The sequence below is a fragment of the Salvia hispanica genome, chromosome 5, assembly GCF_023119035.1.
Source record: "Salvia hispanica cultivar TCC Black 2014 chromosome 5, UniMelb_Shisp_WGS_1.0, whole genome shotgun sequence".
Lineage (NCBI taxonomy): Eukaryota > Viridiplantae > Streptophyta > Magnoliopsida > Lamiales > Lamiaceae > Salvia > Salvia hispanica.
Genome location: NC_062969.1, coordinates 39,476,396 through 39,493,839, shown reverse-complemented (window position 1 = coordinate 39,493,839; position 17,444 = coordinate 39,476,396). Strand labels below are relative to the sequence as shown.

Below are 17,444 nucleotides of genomic sequence, written 5' to 3'. Positions count from 1 at the left end.
GGGCTGACCGCGACGACAGCGGCGGCTTCAGTCTACATCGCGACCGCACAGCAGCGGCAGCGCCGGATGATCGTGGCTGACCGCAGCTGCTCGTACCAAACTCGGCGGCGACGGAGAATCAGTGGCAGCAACGGCGGACGGCAGCTGCGTGGGTGACGGAGACTGCGAGAGAGAAAGAAGAGAGTGAGATGGAGAAGGAGGGTGGCTTGCGCTCGCTGGCGACGGTGAGAAGAGGGCGGACTAATTGGGTTTTCTCCAAAAGTGCATTTTGCTAATTGGGTTTCTTCAAATTAGAGAATTGATTAGGGAGTAAAAATTAGAATTAAAATCTAATTCGTCAAAATCGAATTAAACTCGTTGACCGTTAGTTTTTAGCGGAAATATTGACGGATGATTAAAATGGAGAACATGCGCAACCAACAAGTCCATCATGCACTCATGTCCGACATGGTCGAAAAAGTTCGGGCACGTAGTCGTCATTGAAATTGTATGTCTTTTATTTCTTTTTACTATCTATAATATGTGAAAATTAAAAAAATTAATAAAAATTGATAGGGCGGACACTAATCCGAACCACTGCACGAGGATTATCCGGACTAAAAAAATCCCACCGCACGAGGACCATTCGGACTAAAAAATGCTGATGTGGCAACTAACAACTACTAGTCATCCGGACACTAGTCTAGACCATTGGGGATGCTCTAATAACAATACAATGCCATGAAATAAGAAGTATAGTATTAGTCATAAATTAGTAGTTATGTAAAAATCAGAGAAAATTGGATACCCTTACTTTGAAATTACAATGAAAATTCAAGAGATGTGATATCGCCGCCTTCTAAAATCATAGTTTACACATGTGACAGGTTCCTTCTTTAAGTAAAAAAGTTCAAGATATCCTTAGTTTTAATATTGTTTGATGAGTACTGATGATTTGGCATTTTGGCTATTAACAGACAAATTAAATGTGAAAATTCAAATCGTTACACTTTATACGTCATTGAATTTGTTGTGCATACAACAACAAAATATTCTATATCACTTCTTTGTTTTTCTACGTAACTTATATACTCCCTACTTATATTTGATTTTCAACCCACAAGAATTATATATGATTTTGTTGTGCCTCTTTTTTAATGGCCAGCTTTTATAGTAGTATGTTTTTGTTGGATCTTTGTTCTTTTTATATTTTGAAGCTCCGATCCTACCTAGTCAATTTGTTGGCTTCATCGACTTTACTTATTTACCAAGAATTTGAATTTTAATATTCCATTAAAATCGCAGGCCAGAGTGCATTTAAAAAATATATATGAGCGTTTGGATTTAATTAATTCATATAATCTTGTGCTACCACGGTCATATGATATCGATTTAATAAATGGATTATATAAAAAACAAAAATAATTTCCAAGCAAAGAGTACAATTTCCATTTTCATTAATCAATTCATGAAATAGGTAGTTTAGTAAATTAATTTACGTTGTGTGTGTTTTTATTAAGCAAATAGTACAATTTGCACCGCCCATTGTTTTTCAGAAAACCATAGGTCCATGACCACTACAGTCTACAAATGTTCAAAACCATTTCACACTAAAAATGTTAGTAATTCTGATTGAGTGTAAATGAATGTGCATGTGCCAATAGTACCTAAAGAGTTAAAAACAACCAAAGTAGCTTATTAGTGACAGCCAACGAAATTCATTCCAAAAATATGGTGTGCATCTGCTGTAGTCTAAAAAACATTGCATTTTCATTACACGGATTATAAATTACAATTTCAACATCAACCAGCCATTTTCTCAAGAGTTGAATTGTGACGACAACCGGGATGAAAGAAGCCGATGATACGAAAGAATCCGATATGATCCGGGACGAGGAGGTGCCGGAGGAATTCAAGTGCCCCATCTCCAAAAAACTTATGAGAGATCCCGTCATTCTGCCAAGCGGACTGGTTTGTTCTCAATTACAACTGTGAATTAAATATTTATGGTTCTGTTCCTAATATATTTTGTCATTTCCCTTTGATATTTTAATGTTGTGCTATTTTGCAAGTAATTTCTATGTTTCTTCATTTCTTTGTGAGGTACTTGAATTTTTTTTTTGCTGTTACTGAATGTGGGATAATTGACATGTGTGCCATCGTTGTTGTTGTTGTTGTTTTTTTTTTTTCTTAAATTTATATAATTGCATTTTCTTGAATTTGGATATTTACTTAATTTTGGTAGACATATGATCGTCCGTTCATCGAAGATTGGCTTAAAAATGAGAGTCCCTTAATTAGAGATTGGGATGAATGCAGAGGGTGCAGTCACGCCTCTAATCCCAAATCTAGTGATTCGTGACATGATATCTAGCTGGTGCCGGAATCGGGCAATTACTACATATGACAACAACGAAGGAGAAGATTATGTGGAAGATCTTGTGTGCGCTCTAAGAGAAGCCAAAGACGAAGATGTGCGTAAGAGCACTATTGGCATCTTCAAGAACATATGCGTTGATGATAAAGTGAACAAGCGTGTTGGAGAGGCTAGTGATGCGATTGTCGATGCCACAAGGCGTGGATCCGGGAGTCAGGAGTTGAGGATGCTCGCTGTTGCAACGCTCAACATATTGGCCACACTCGAGTCGAACAAGCTGCTCATTGTCAGATGTGGAGTCTTTTGGCACCTCACGGATCTATTGCAAAGTCAGAAAGAGACGGAAGCGACAGAGGCTGCACAATTGATTCAAAAACTGTGTACCGTCCCGAGCAACAAAGTTAGAGCAGTAGATGAAGATTTGATCCAAGTCCTCATGGGTGCTATTGATCATTATGTGTTTGAGGACACGTACCCCGTGGTTGTGGACATTATACTTGATGTTCTTAAGTTACTTGTCCACGAAAGTTCGGCAAGATATAAGATGGAAGAGCTCGATGGAGTGCATTGGTTGTTCCAGAACATAGATTATACTGCCAATCCGCTCACTAAGGAGCATTGTGTGGCCATCCTGGACACGGCCTTATTTGCTGATGAATACGTGAGTTCGTGGGGGGTGGCGATGTACAACGAGGAAACCAAGTATCGTACGCTGGCACGCCTCGTGGAACAGGGAACTCCTGCAGCCCAGTCAATGGCTAGCATACTTCTAAACAAGTTGAACACTGAATATCCATATGTGCGAGTATTCAGTTTTAATAAGCATACGTGCTATTATGATTTTAGGAACAGGTAGTTGGCGTGTTAGACTACTTTCTTTGCTACATATTCTGATGCATTGAACATGATTGTATTGTGATGCATTGAACATGATTGATTTGGTTGAATTGTTATTAGTAGTACAATTTTTTTAATCTTTGGCCACACAAATAGACTTGTCAAGTAGGCCGGGCTTTTTCTAATTTTGCTAAGTCCGGCCTGAGCCCACTTGCCATGTGGGCCCGGGCCGGGCTTTGTTTAAATTTTTTGTTTTTGTATTTTAAAGATATCCTACGCAAAAATAAAACACATAAGTTGTAGTTATACCTCATTAACTAAATCTAAACACAAATAATGTGTTTAAGTCCATTTATTGACTTTGTATATATTAACAATATTTTTCTTGTTTTTCATTCTATTTAAAAGTAAGTGTATAACTAAAGGAATAACTAGACCTGCCCAAGGTTTACCGAACCGGCGGTTAAAACCGAAACCGTAACCGTCGGTTACGGTTCCGAACCGAAACCGTCGATTTTTTGAAATGTGGTTCGGTTCAGGTTCAAAATTTTTTGAACCAAAACCGTGTCGGAACGGCCGGTTCCAAATCGGAACTGCAAAAAACCGTCGGAAAACCGTGATATCAAGCCAGAACCGCAAAAAACCGCAACAAAACCGGCGGTTCGGAACCGTGAAAAACCGTAAAAAACTGCCGGAAAACCGCCGGTTCTGAACCGAAACCGAAATCGTAACCGTAAAACACCCTCGCGGTTCGGTTCCGGTTCAACAATTTCCAAAACCGGAACCGGCGGTTCCCAATTGTAACCGCCGGTTCCTGAACCGTGGGCACCTCTAGGAATAACCAATATTGTTGGTTTTGTTAGTTGATGATGACATATAGGTTGATCGATGCTATATTTTTAAAACTACAAGTAGGCCTGTCAAATTGGGTACCCGCGGATACCCGATCTGAAATTTTCGGGTCCCGATCCCGAAATTCCCAAAATCCAATACCCGATACCCGACTCGAATTTGATTTCGGGTACCCAGATACCCGACTCGGGTACCCAGTCCCGAAAAATCGGGTATCCAGTCCCGAAAAATCGGGTATCCAGTCCCAATTGTGATTTTGATTTTTTTTTTTTAAATTAACTATAAACTTTTAGAATTTATTTAATATTATTTAATTTAAATTTAATACAAAGTTGAAGTACTAATATTCAAATTAAAACAACTACAAACTTTTAGATATACAAAATTCTAATAGTAGCTCGAATTTAAGAGAAAATAACTACAAACTTTTAGAAATACAAAATTCTTGTAGTAGTTCGAATTTAAAAGAAAATAACTACAAACTTTGAAAATACAAAACTCATAAGTTATACTCCATATTAACATGTTTCATCCATCCACAATAAGTCAATAACATAAAAAAATTCATCTATAAATATCACAATTCAATAATTCACAAGAATCAAGATCTAACAATAACATCATCAAACATTTCAAAATTATAAATATCACAAGTCAATGAAATTAAAATGTAATTAAAAAATTAAATTATATATCTTATATACTAACTATTAAGTATTAATTAAATTATAGTTAAGAAATTAAATTATATTTAATTATAAAAAAATATAATTTATTAATTTTAGAAAATGAATCGGATAAATCGGATAATTCGGGTATACCCGATTGGATATCGGGTAACCCGATACCCGATAATCTAAAATTCTCACTACCCGATCCCGATCCGATACCCGAAAAATCGGGTTTCGAGTATAAAATTATCCGACTTTTTCGGGTTTGGATATCGGGTATTGGATACCCGATATCCATTTTGACAGGCCTAACTACAAGTATAAGAACTTACTAACAAATTTAAAGAATTCTATAATTATTCATCAAATATTAAGGTTTGAATATGTAATATTCTTAAAGTTAAACTTCATAACATCTTTTTTTCATCGTGGATAAAAAAATATAAGAAAAAATTAGATGTAATTAAGATTAAATGTTGTAGTCCCGATTTAGTTGAAAACTTATGTTGATATTAAACTATTACTATTTTAGTTCATTCGGAGAAATCTAAAAAATTGGAATGATACAGACAAAATTAACATGTCTCGTGCACAAGATGACATGCATAAATAGAGAATTATACTACTGATATTAGTGATTAACCAATTTGTTGGCTTCATTGATTTTACTTATTTACCAAGAATTTGAATTTTAATATTTCATTAAAATCGCATGCCAGAGTGCAATTTTTTTTTTGAGTGAACTTCAAAAATGGTCCCTGGACTATGGGTTTATCTCGAAAATGGTCCCTGGACTTTAAAAATATCACCAGTAGTCCCTGGACTAAGGGTTAATATCAAAAACGGTATTTTGAGACGAAAATGCCCTTTTGAGGGGTTTTGAGGGGGTTTGGGCAATTTGGTCTTTTTACACTTTTAACATTTTAAATCTGATATTATTTTAGTTATGTACTAAATCTGATATTATTTCAAAATTATCATTCTTCTTCCCTTTTGTCATCCTTTACTTTGTTTCTTTATTTCAATATTAGATTTAATTTTACAAAATTAAATTTTAAATTTCAATTTTTAAATATCAATAAAAATTTTTAATTAAAACTATTAATTCATGGACACTATAAATATTGATTAAAACTATTAACTTTTGTTATTTAATATAATATTAAGCTGAATTGAAGAAGTACAGAAAAATAATATTAATCGTGATGGAAAAATAAGAGCTATTCTATTTAGCCTTCGGTTGTTATAATTGCTTGTGATTGAATATTATGAAGTCGACTAAAAATTTTGTATAGGAGTATTTTTGTTGAAATTTTCTAGTCATTTTGATTGATTGTTTTCAAATTAATAAACGAAAATTATATTAGTCTTACATTAGATGCATATTTATTTCAGAATAAATCGTGTTATATTGTCTATTTATGATTAAAGCTATTAAATATTGATTAAAACTAAGACGTTATTATATCTTATTGATTAAATATTAGACACTATCAAATATTGATTATGACTAATAATTTTTGTTATTTAATAATTTTTATAATTAAAAAAATTTATTGATATTTAAAAACTGAAATTTAAAATTTAATTTTGTAAAATTAAATCTAATATTAAAATAAAGAAACAAAGTGAAGGATGACAAAAGGGAAGAAGAATGATAATTTTAAAATAATATCAGATTTAGTACATAACTAAAATAATATCAGATTTAAAATGTTAAAAGTGTAAAAAGACCAAATTGCCCAAACCCCCAAAACCCCTCAAAAGGGCATTTTCGTCTCAAAATACCGTTTTTGATATTAACCCTTAGTCCAGGGACTACTGGTGATATTTTTAAAGTCCAGGGACCATTTTCGAGATAAACCCATAGTCCAGGGACCATTTTTGAAGTTCACTCTTTTTTTTTTTAAAGTATGAGCGTTTGGATTTAAATAATTCATATAATCTTATGCTACCACGGTCGTATGATATCGATTTAATAAATGGATTATATAAAAAACAAAATAATTTCCAAACAATTTCAAAACTGTTGAAAAGTAAAATGCGGAAAATAAAACTCAAGAACTCTTGAAGGCTACATTTTGATTGATTTTGAATTGTTCTTTGTGATACATTGTACATCTCTATTTATAAGACTAGAGAAGTAAATGTGTCTAGGAACTTATGAACTTGAGACTCTACCATAATAACTATATATTCCCTTGAGACCTCAAAGGTACTCTTTCCCACAATCTTGAGACTCTCAAAAACTATTTCCAACACTCCCCCTCAAGTTAAGTATCGAGTTTTTCGACACTTAACTTGCACGATCTTCACTTTGATAAATAGTTTAAACTCATATTTAGGAGTTCTTCCATTTTTCTGATGACAGTTTAGCTCGTGTCTAGAGCCATCTTCGGCAGTTTTAGCTCATGCCATTAGGAGCCATCTTGGCAGTTTTAGCTCGTGCCATTAGGAGCCATTCTGTCAGTTTTGACTCATGTCGAGGAGTTACGCTTTTGGATTGTAGCATCCCAACATGGAAAGATTTGAATCTCACACCTTCAACCCGTCACTAGGAATCTCCGGACCACCTTCCACCGTGAGCTCTTCACGATGGCCTCTGCCTTCTTCTTAGCGGCCTATATACTGCCAATAGATGGCGACCGCAGCTTTCTGAATGACATCGGCTCCACAACAGCATCGCCATTTTTGACGGCCCATACTCTACGGCGACGGGCTGCTTTCGCTTCTCTCTCGAACTTCCAACAACGGCTCCCTCCCTTTCCTGCATCCGACTCCGCCTATCTCCGGCTCCATTCCTGGTGGGATTCCCTTCACTGGTGGTGCTCCTGTTTTGAGGACGAGTGGTCCAGTACTTGGGTCAATTTGTCACCCTCTGGATAACTCGTCGTCTTTTCCGTGGCAATCTTCACCCTGAAATAGGCGACCACCTATGCCGAACTCTGCGGGGCCTCTGCTCCTTAGATCCTTCTTCTCCGGCTAATATTCTTTTCTTGGTTACACCTCAAGATTCTTTGCTGCTTACTTTATTGGCTAATGGCTATGGATGTAGGTTCAATAGCTCCCCATTCAATTCTGCATCAGCAACAATGCGACGCTTCTCCTTCTCCGGTCGTGCTCAGAGTGCAACACTGCTTTCCCTCACAGGCCTATCTGACTTTGCCGGCAGCAGCTTCCTTTCCGGCAGCTATTATGGCCAGTGATACTTTCTTTTCTCCAAGACTCTTCTCAGTCGTAGCAACGTGCTGCTACGGATCGATCTTCTCCGGTTTTCATTCCCACCAAGGCCTTCATAACAACGGTGTGGCGACGCTATCTCTCTCCCCCTCGCCACGCAGATGTTGGCTGCTCTGCCTCTTCCTCAGCAATTCTCTCCTTGATTCAGAGATGAATCGTTTGACAGTAGCTGCTCCTCCATTCCTCCGATATCAAATCGGTCTTCTCTGCTCTCTCTCGTGTGTTTTAGCTCTTCTCCCACCGGCAGATCTTTGGCCTTCTTGGCCAACATAGATTTGGGAGGAATTGTTTGGTCGGATACTTCCTCTCCCCCTCGGCCGGACAAACCGAGGACTCCTCTGTTTTCTTCTCCGGCGGTGTTGTCGCTCGATCTAGCCGTTACCTCGCCATGGTCAGGCTTCGCCATTGATGCCCGTTTGAAATTTAACTGCCGAGAACTCACTGTCATCGTCTCAGTTCAGCCAAGCGCCAGCACCGCCAGCTTCAGACGCGGTTGCTGCCGCTGCCGTCGTGACGCCGTTCCTGTTGGGTCTTGCTATGGTATTTTATCCGTAGCTTTTTCCAATCTCTTTACCTTCATTTGTTCTTCTCTGGGTGAACAACAGTGATGCCTTCTCAGACCCCTTTCTGGTAACCTTGATCCTCCTTTCGCGACAGTGTTCAGTGTTCTGCCACTCCTCTCATCTCCTCCGGCCGGTTATTGTGGTTGGAGAGGAAACGTCCAATAGAGTGTACTTTCTCCCCCTCTCTGGTTGGACGACTCCTATCTTGTTTGAGGGAGATTTGGCTAATGGTGTGATTTTGGAGTAGAGCTGAGTAGCGTGGGTTGAAGGCAAAAGATTATCTAGTTTGGCGCTGAAAAGTTGATTTCTTTGGTAGGCAGAAACTTGTTGGTGCAAATATATTTTTTTTTTTTTTTTTTTTTAGATTTTGCGGTTTAGGCTGAACACAGATTCAACCAAACCTCTCTTTTTTTTTTCTTTTTTTTTTTGGTTTTGAACAAACTAACGAAGGATCGTTAGCTGCTCTGATACCATGTTGAAAAGTAAAATGCGGAAAATAAAACTCAAGAACTCTTGAAGACTACATTTTGATTGATTTTGAATTGTTCATTGTGATACATTGTACATCTCTATTTATAGGACTAGAGAAGTAAATGTGTCTAGAAACTTATGAACTTGAGACTCTACCATAATAACTATATATTCCCTTGAGACCTCAAAGGTACTCTTTCCCACGATCTTAGACTCTCAAAAACTATTTCCAACAAAAACTAGCTACACAGTAAACAATAGTGTAATACTAATATAGGAGTATATTTTTAAAATCTAAAAGTGAACATAAATATGAGTAGTATTCTACTGCAATCACCACGTCAGTGATTACTATTAGGGCATGCATCAATCTAGTTGGAGTTAAGTGTTAGGTACATATCTCGTGAATTATTGTTAAGTCAGTAAAATTCCGCCAGTCAAATCTTATGTGTCCAAGTTAAGTGTTGGGTACGTGTCTCGTGAATTGAAACCTGTCAACGCAGAAAAACGAAGATATTTAGGCCATTCGCAATGCTATCTTTTATCCGTCTCTTAACCGTCTCATCTCTTCATTATTCATGGGTCTCACTGTACATTTCAGCTCACCTCTTAACTAAGAGACAACACCTGCAACCCTCCATCTCTTAACCATCTCTTAACTATTCATTCAATTTCATTTTTTATTTTTAATTCCAACAAATTCAATTAATAAAAACACACTTCATTAAAATAAAATAAATATTACAACTTAAAAGCCTAAAAAATAGAAAAAAATAGAAAAAAATACATAATTTAAAATCCTAAAAAATAAAAAAAGTACATAATTTAAAATCCTAAAAAATAAAAAAAAATACATAATTAAAATACTCTAAATGAAACTATAAAAACTATTCCGCCGGCGAATCATCATCCCCCGAAGTCGGCGATGCAGCTATACCAAGTTGAGCTCTCATATACTCAATTCCGGCCATATGGGCTGCAACTTGGCCAGGATTCATTTTTGAGAGGTCCGCCATCGTGGCGACTAGGTACATATTAGGGTGTGCGAGCCCGTGCCCGTGCCCGTGCCGGAGCCCGAGCCCTCGCCCGCCTGGCTTGGTCCGCCGCGGCCCATCCCTCTCGCTCTCGCTCTCCCCCTGGCTCTAGCCGCCTTCGCCGCCTTAGTCCCTTGCGGCCAACGTCGTGCACCGGAAGAAGACCCCCCTACATCATCGGTTGGCGTGCCCTCACGTGAGGTGTTGCCTTCGCCGCCATCACTAGACGAGTAGTGGCCACGCGCCGTGCGCTTCGTGCGTTTCGAGCCCGACTCGACACCGCCAGCCCACCTGTCAAGGTGGTGGACTTGCGACCAAACATCGACAAGCTTGAAATCTTTGCCGACGTCGTCTTTGAAGACCCGCAACGCCGCTCTTAGAATGTCGGCTCCACTGGCTCCGCTCTGATAATTCGCCTCTTCTCCCCTGTATATCGCGCAATTTTTTTTGACATCTCTGTCGCTTCGCTCCCAATGACTGCGGAGCATCTTCACGTTGTGGAGAACGGTATTTGTCGGCCTTCGTGCGTTGTAAACTTCAGTGACTTTTAGCCAAAAACACTTGTGGGTTTGTTGATTCCCGACGACAGGATCGTACGAGACGCTGATCCAAGCGTCGTACAAAGCCAACGTCTCGGCTTGGCTGTATGCATGACGGCTGCCGTCTCTCACAACCTCTGTATCCGCTGCCTCCTCTTCCTCCTCGGCATTGACGCCGAGATCGAGGCCGATCCTGCCAGAGCCGGAGCCTCCACCAATTGGCCAGTCGGGCAAACTGCGTTCAGGCGCCAAAAAATTCTACGGAATTTGGGATAATCCCGGCGATTGCCCGTACCTCTGGGGGGGGAGGGACGATAGTATGCATCCACATCAAAATGTGGTGTTTGGTACGCCGGCGGGGTGGTCGAGCCTTGGGTGCCCGGCGACGAACCGGGAGTACCCAAACAGTTGTACATGCTCGCCCAATCGTCGAACGAGTTCAAGTCGAACCCGACGGAGCGCCGCCTGCCGGAGCCTCCGGAGCCGCCGCCGCTGGAGTTTCCATCGCCGGACATTTTTTCAACAATTTGAGAGTAGTGGGCCGGCGAGTGGGCGTCACGCAATGCTCCAGCGCGCGCCACGTGGGCGCGTGCGTCGTCTCGCCGGCTCGAGGCCGGCCTCGCCGGGTCGCGTCGCGCGACGAGATGTCTCGTCTCGTCGAGACGAGACCGAGCCTGCATCGAGCCCGCGTTGCGGATGCTCTTATCATTTGAATGTTGCATTACATTAGATGAAAATAATAATTAAAAAAAGGAAAATCGATCTGCAAATTCAGCATAATGTTTGTTTGTTTTAGCCTTTTAGGTGATATAAATTAAAGTTTCATAAAATATAATATATAAAGAATTATACTAGTACTAATGCAATAATTCCATTTTCATTAATCAATTCATGAAAATAGGTAGTTTAGTAAATTAAATTACTTTGTGTGTGTTTTTATTAAGTAAATACCCGCCCATTGTTTTTCAGAAAACCATAGGTCCATGACCAACTACAGTCTACAAATGTTCAAAACCATTTCACACTAAAAATGTTAGTAATTCTGATTGAGTGTAATTGAATGTTCATGTGCCAATAGTACCTAAAGAGTTAAAAACAACCAAAGTAGCTTATTAAGTGACAGCCAACGAAATTCATTCCAAAAATATGGTGTGCATCTGCTGTAGTCTTAAAAACATTGCATTTTCATTACACGGATTATAAATTACAATTTCAACATCAACCAGCCATTTTCTTAAGAGTTGAATTGTGACGACAACCGGGATGAAAGAAGCCGATGACACGAAAGAATCCGATATGATCCCGGACGCGGAGGTGCCGGAGGAATTCAAGTGATACGGGATGAATTGAGGGAGAGTTTGATTGGCACTTTTACAAACGTAGCCATCCACAGTGATGCGGTCAAGATGCTGGTTACACACAATTTAGTTAGGATTTTTACTATTACTGACCCGATGGATACTTTGAAGATAAGCTATCGGATTGCTTCCACGATGGATACTAGGAGGGATCTAAGCCTTCGGATAGCTGAAGCGAGGGATACTAGGATGAATATAAGCCTCCAGATAGCTGCTGCAACCACTCTCGACAAAATTAAGGAGTGGGTTCTTTTTGTCGATTCTCATCCCAAAACTGGTAACAAAATCATGAACTACCTCGATGAAATGTTGAAGGCACGCGATGCTCGGGCAGTGGAAGAGAGCATCGGCGCAATACTGAATCTGTGTTCCCTCTCGGGTAACATAGAGCATGCCGTTGAAAAAGGTATGGTGGAGACGTTGTTGGGAAACATCAGGAGCAATGTGTTTGGGGATGATATGCTACGAATTCTTGCTGTGTTTTCGACCTGCAGGAGTGCGGTTATTGAGATGGCCGAGCGCCAGGCCATCACCCACTTGTCCACATTCATGAGGAGAAATTCTAGTCCGCAAAACGAAGAGAATTTCGTGACCATCCTTCATGAGATCTGCTGCATCTGTCCTGGCACGTGGTACGAAATGACATCACTAGAAGATGATCGTTGTTTGTTCCGTCCCCCCGGTCGTTTCTTCTCTCGCCTCGTTGAAAAAGGCTCTCCAACCTCCAGATTCAAAGCTAATGGCATACTGGCCAGGATATATCAGGACGAGTGAACCAGATTCGATTCAACAAAGGTACTAGTTAACTTAGCCTTTTCATTTTCAATTCAACAACACTCCTATTGCTTTTGAAACTTGAAAATGGATTCACTTATACTGGCAGCTACATGGACAAGAGGCAGAGTTGTCATTGCTCCCGTTATAATTAATTATTTTGGTTGAACACTAAATGTTGATGTTTTAGTTATTTAAGTACTGGTGCTACTTTCTTATCATTTTCTCCTCTGTCCCTATCCAAATACAATGGTGCTTTAGTTATTCAATTCCTTTGCGTTTATCATCGGTTATCATCAATCTATGTATATGCTCAGGGCAAATCTATAGATATAATGAGTTAGTTGGCTTTGTTTTAGTCTAAATAAAGGCCCAATAAATATAATACTACTAATTAGTTTTAGTAATTAGGACTAATTGACGACTTAGATACAAAATCCAATTTCTTACTACACCGTCATTAAGTCTTAATACATGGAGTAGTATATTTATTCTTCAACCAATTCATAGCAAAACCATATATAGAGAAGCAAGTCCTTTGACATTTTGGTAGTTAATTTAAATGGATCAATAAATAGGTAAATGTTCAAAAATAATCAACATAAGTAAATTACACCCCCTTTTTTCGATGAGAGAAAAACGTCCAACAAAAAACAAAACAACACAACAAAAACAAAACTAACCAACGTTCTACATCAAGCACAGAGACACTATACTCTAATCCAACAAGAAAACAACATCAAGTGATCGACTAAAATCGGAGGTTTATGATAAGAAAAAATGAAATATACTCCCTCCATCCCAGATAATTCGTCCCAGTTTTCCATTTCGGTCCGTCCCACATAATTTGTCCCACTTCACTTTTACCATTTTTGGTAGTGGACCTCATATTCCACTAACTCATTCCTACCCACGTTTTATTATAAAACTAATATATAAAGGTAGGGCCCACATTCCACTAACTTTTTCAACTCACTTTTCATTACAATTCTTAAAACCCGTGTCCAGTCAAAATGATCCGAATTATCCGGGACGGAGGGAGTATAAAACAAACTAAAATGGGATTACATTCTTATACCCTAATCTCTTTTGAGTGACTTTTCATTCTTCGTACCCAAATTTCTTGCATTCTCCATACCCAAATTTCTCTTGAGTGAAAGAAAAGTGGGAGTGAAAAAAATGGAGCTGAAATATGAACAATCATCATCTACTTTCCCATATAAATTAACTAATTCTCTAACAGTTCTCTTCTCCTTGGAATAGTAAAAAAAGCGCTTATCATGTGATAACATCAACATGCCACCATTTTCATAAATTTTCATAGGTTGACAACCCATTTTGTAAGCATAATTATAACCACGAGAATGCATGCCATATTCTTCATAATAAGGCTTCATCTCAAACAATTTTACCTTGATCCAACATTTCTCCATTTGTTCATATTCCCTCAGCAACCATATCTCATTAATATATGGTTTATTACTATGATAACACAGGCAATCCCCCAAACCATACAACTTCCCATCACCTGGACTCAAACCACACACTTCCCCTTCACATGTAAATGTGATTTTATTAAGAGGTGCGGGAAAGGTGCTAACACGTTCTGTTTCAAGATCAAAACAACAAACATAAGGAATCCACGTCCGACTTTCAACTAACCAATGGAGATTGCCTCTAAAAAATGCACCACAAATGGAGGAGTTGCAATAACCACCATACAAGGGGAGAGCGGCTTCAACGACTCTCCACATTGATCCTGCTTTAAGAGTGTATACATGAAATCCGGATTCAAGGTCAAGATAGACAACTTTATGTTGTCCGCTTATTTTGCTCACTCCAAATCCAAAACGATCTCTCTCCCGAACCACACGCCCATGGAGCTCAACAAAGTCACGGGTCATGGGATTACACACGCAAAGATGATCATCCATAAAAGCATTTTTTACAAGAAGCAGAAGCAGACCATTGGCAGAACATTGTATTATTGATTCTCGACGAAAATCAAACTTGGTGATTGGACCATGCTCAGTAAGAAGATTACTTGAAAATGGCTTGAACTCGTCGTCCAATTTGAAAACATGAAACCAATTTGAACCCCGCTTGGTAGTGGAAACCGCTAGGGCGGGGCTGAATCTAGAAAAATAAGACGTGACAAAAACGTCGTTCTCAATGAGATTAAGCCATGATTTACAAATGCATTTGCAAACGGCAATGCTTCGAAAAGAGAGTCTCAAGAGGATATTTGTGATGATTTCTAATGGTAGGTATGGCTTCATATTTTAATGGATGAATTTGGTCTTTCTTTAGAGATCACTCTCTATTTTTCTGTAAAAAAAATAAACAATATATATAAGCAGAGATTTACGAACACTAAAGAAATCTTAAAAAATTGTACTATCATTATTAACTTCAACCAACATATAAGTGCTACTCCCATTCTAATAGGAGACGTTTTAGGAAGCATTCCAAAAACAATATTACTGAAGACACAATATCATACTAATATGAAGTTCGAGTGTGCATCACTGAATCCTCATAATTGAAGCCTTGGTTCGGGTCGGGCTCTGTGGCTAAGAGTTCAATCGATAGCTCTGCACATTTTGTGTGAGCTCGATCAAAACCTCTGATGTTATGTGATTTGCAAGGTGCAAAACACATCCCCATATAAAATTATAGAAGAGATATGTTTGAAATAAAATTCAAATTTATAACGAAAGTTTACAGTGATTAAAATTGTACACCACCGCTCTCTTTCTCTCCACCAATTTTGATTATTCTCACCAAAGATAATGTCATATTTATAAGATTTATGGGCTAATTATGTATCTTGTTCCTTATTAGTATGATATTACATATGGATAGACATAATATGTTGTGTGAATTAGTGTGGTTATATTTTCTAAAGCGTGTTATGCATTTTGAGAATATGTTACTAACTATGCATTTCGGAAACGTGTATCATGTTTCATATTCTCCAAAGTTATAAGACTTATTTCGAGATGTAAAAAATGTGGCACATTTACTCAATTTTGCAATTTAATTTTCAGATTTTTATTGTATTTTTATGATATTTTGGATTCTTCGGATCAAATTTCATAGTAGTTTGGATTTTTGGCCAACTCGGATCGGATCATTCATGTTCATAAAATTTGGAATTTTTTGGATCGGATTGGGCCATCGGATTGGGCCAATAATAAATTCCCAAAAGGGATTAGGCATTTAATCAAACAATTCAGTCAAGAACAAATTCAATAGCACAAATATTTTGGCTATATAAAAACCAGTCTATGCCCAAGGCATCACCACCTTAATTTTTTTTTTCTGAAATCAAATCATCAAAGATATGAGAAGAAGCTTTTAGATATACACACTCATACGCAGTGGCGTATCCAGAATATTTAATTCGGGGGTGCGAAATATATAATAAATAATTATATAACTCTTAAATAATTGTACATCTTAAAAGACTATTCAATTTTTAAATTGCATGTTTTAAAATACAAATAACACTTATTTTATAATACAATTATACTAACAATTTACGACAAATTCACTCGATGTGAATATATAAATTGAGATAATTATATGTTGTTTACCTAAACAAAGTACTCCTTAAATAATCTTCAAAATAAAATTCTATAATAAATACTACGTGTAATACAATTTATTTAGCAATATATGTTACAATAATCATTCGATATGATATAATCCTATATTGTTTATCTAAATAAAAACTAAATTATCAAAAGAATTGTATATTTATATCAAAAGATAATAGGATAGAAAGAAGAAGGATTGACAACTTATTCAGTCTTATAAATTATTTAGCCAAAACACAGAGTACAAATTTAGATTAAAAAATACAAACTATTCATTAATACTTCCTCCGTCGGCGAATAAAAGTCTCATTTTTTCATTTTAGTCCGTCCGCGAATAAGAGTCCCAGTTCACTTTTACCATAAATGGTAATAGGGTCTCACCTTCTACTAACTCATTCCACTGACATTTCATTTAAAACTAATATATACAAGTGAGACCCCTATTCCACTAACTTTTTTCCACCCACTTTTCTTAATATTTTTTAAAACCCGTGTCACCCATGAATGAGACTCCTAATGGCGGACGGATGGAGTATAAATTAAAATTGTGATAAAGAAATAAGTGTATAAATTGAGATAAAAAAGAAAAATAGACATAAACCACAAATAGAGTAAAAGAACTTGATGTCATGTTGAACCTAGAAATGAGAGTGGTAGGACTCGACATGCCTACCAAATGAAAATTTTGTTGCTCTACCACCTGATCTCATGCAATTATAGTGACTTATACCTCAATATTAATACTACTACTATTAACTACGAAGTTATGTTGTACCCCCAAATCACCCCCTGAATACGCCACTGCTCACGCTACACTAATAGAAAACCATTCTCTCAAATGGAATAAGACACAGAATGTAAGTTTGTAATATTTCTAATCATGTTTAAAGTTTGAAATATCATAATTTTGAGCCAAAGTTCGTAATTTTAGGATCAATATCCCAAAAAATAATGACTAAGTATGGAAAATTCCTTTGCATTTCATTCTTAAAATATTGTCTGTGTGTGTGTGTTCACCTCAATCTCAATAGTCTAGACATGATCTAGAAAATACTCCATGCGATGAAGCATTTGAAACTCAAAAAGAGTAATTTGGAGCTATGTTGTGAAGATACAATCTCCTTCAAGGTGCCAGGGAGGTTCAAAT

General features: G+C 37.7%; 2 protein-coding genes and 1 non-coding gene across 4 annotated transcripts; all 3 read left to right on the top strand.

Annotated features, from left to right (window-relative positions):
* The first annotated feature begins 1,813 nt into the window (after positions 1 to 1,813).
* On the top strand, positions 1,814 to 3,231 carry LOC125186576 (U-box domain-containing protein 9-like). Of its 2 annotated transcripts, none has more exons than XM_048082957.1 (2): positions 1,814 to 1,950; positions 2,225 to 3,231. In XM_048082957.1, exon 2 carries the CDS (start codon positions 2,289 to 2,291, stop codon positions 3,210 to 3,212), a length of 924 nt encoding a protein of 307 aa, XP_047938914.1. In that variant the 5' UTR covers positions 1,814 to 1,950; positions 2,225 to 2,288; the 3' UTR covers positions 3,213 to 3,231. The 2 variants fall into 2 exon arrangements, with proteins under 2 accessions (XP_047938914.1, XP_047938915.1); XM_048082958.1 differs by having other exon boundaries at positions 1,815 to 1,950; positions 2,299 to 3,231.
* Positions 3,232 to 5,248: 2,017 nt separating this feature from the next.
* Positions 5,249 to 5,348, top strand: LOC125191490. Its single transcript, XR_007171166.1, has one exon. It is a non-coding gene; the product is annotated as a U6 spliceosomal RNA (small nuclear RNA).
* Positions 5,349 to 11,792: 6,444 nt separating this feature from the next.
* LOC125186517 lies at positions 11,793 to 12,940 on the top strand. Its single transcript, XM_048082888.1, has 2 exons — positions 11,793 to 12,716; positions 12,805 to 12,940. The coding sequence occupies exon 1, from the start codon at positions 11,970 to 11,972 to the stop codon at positions 12,693 to 12,695; it is 726 nt and encodes a 241-aa protein (XP_047938845.1). The 5' UTR covers positions 11,793 to 11,969; the 3' UTR covers positions 12,696 to 12,716; positions 12,805 to 12,940.
* Positions 12,941 to 17,444: the final 4,504 nt, after the last annotated feature.

Coding starts and splice junctions, on each gene's coding strand:
- LOC125186576 (XM_048082957.1), top strand. CDS start 2,289: ATGAATGCAGAGGGTGCAGTCACGCCTCTAATCCCAAATCTAGTGATT.
- LOC125186517 (XM_048082888.1), top strand. CDS start 11,970: ATGCTGGTTACACACAATTTAGTTAGGATTTTTACTATTACTGACCCG.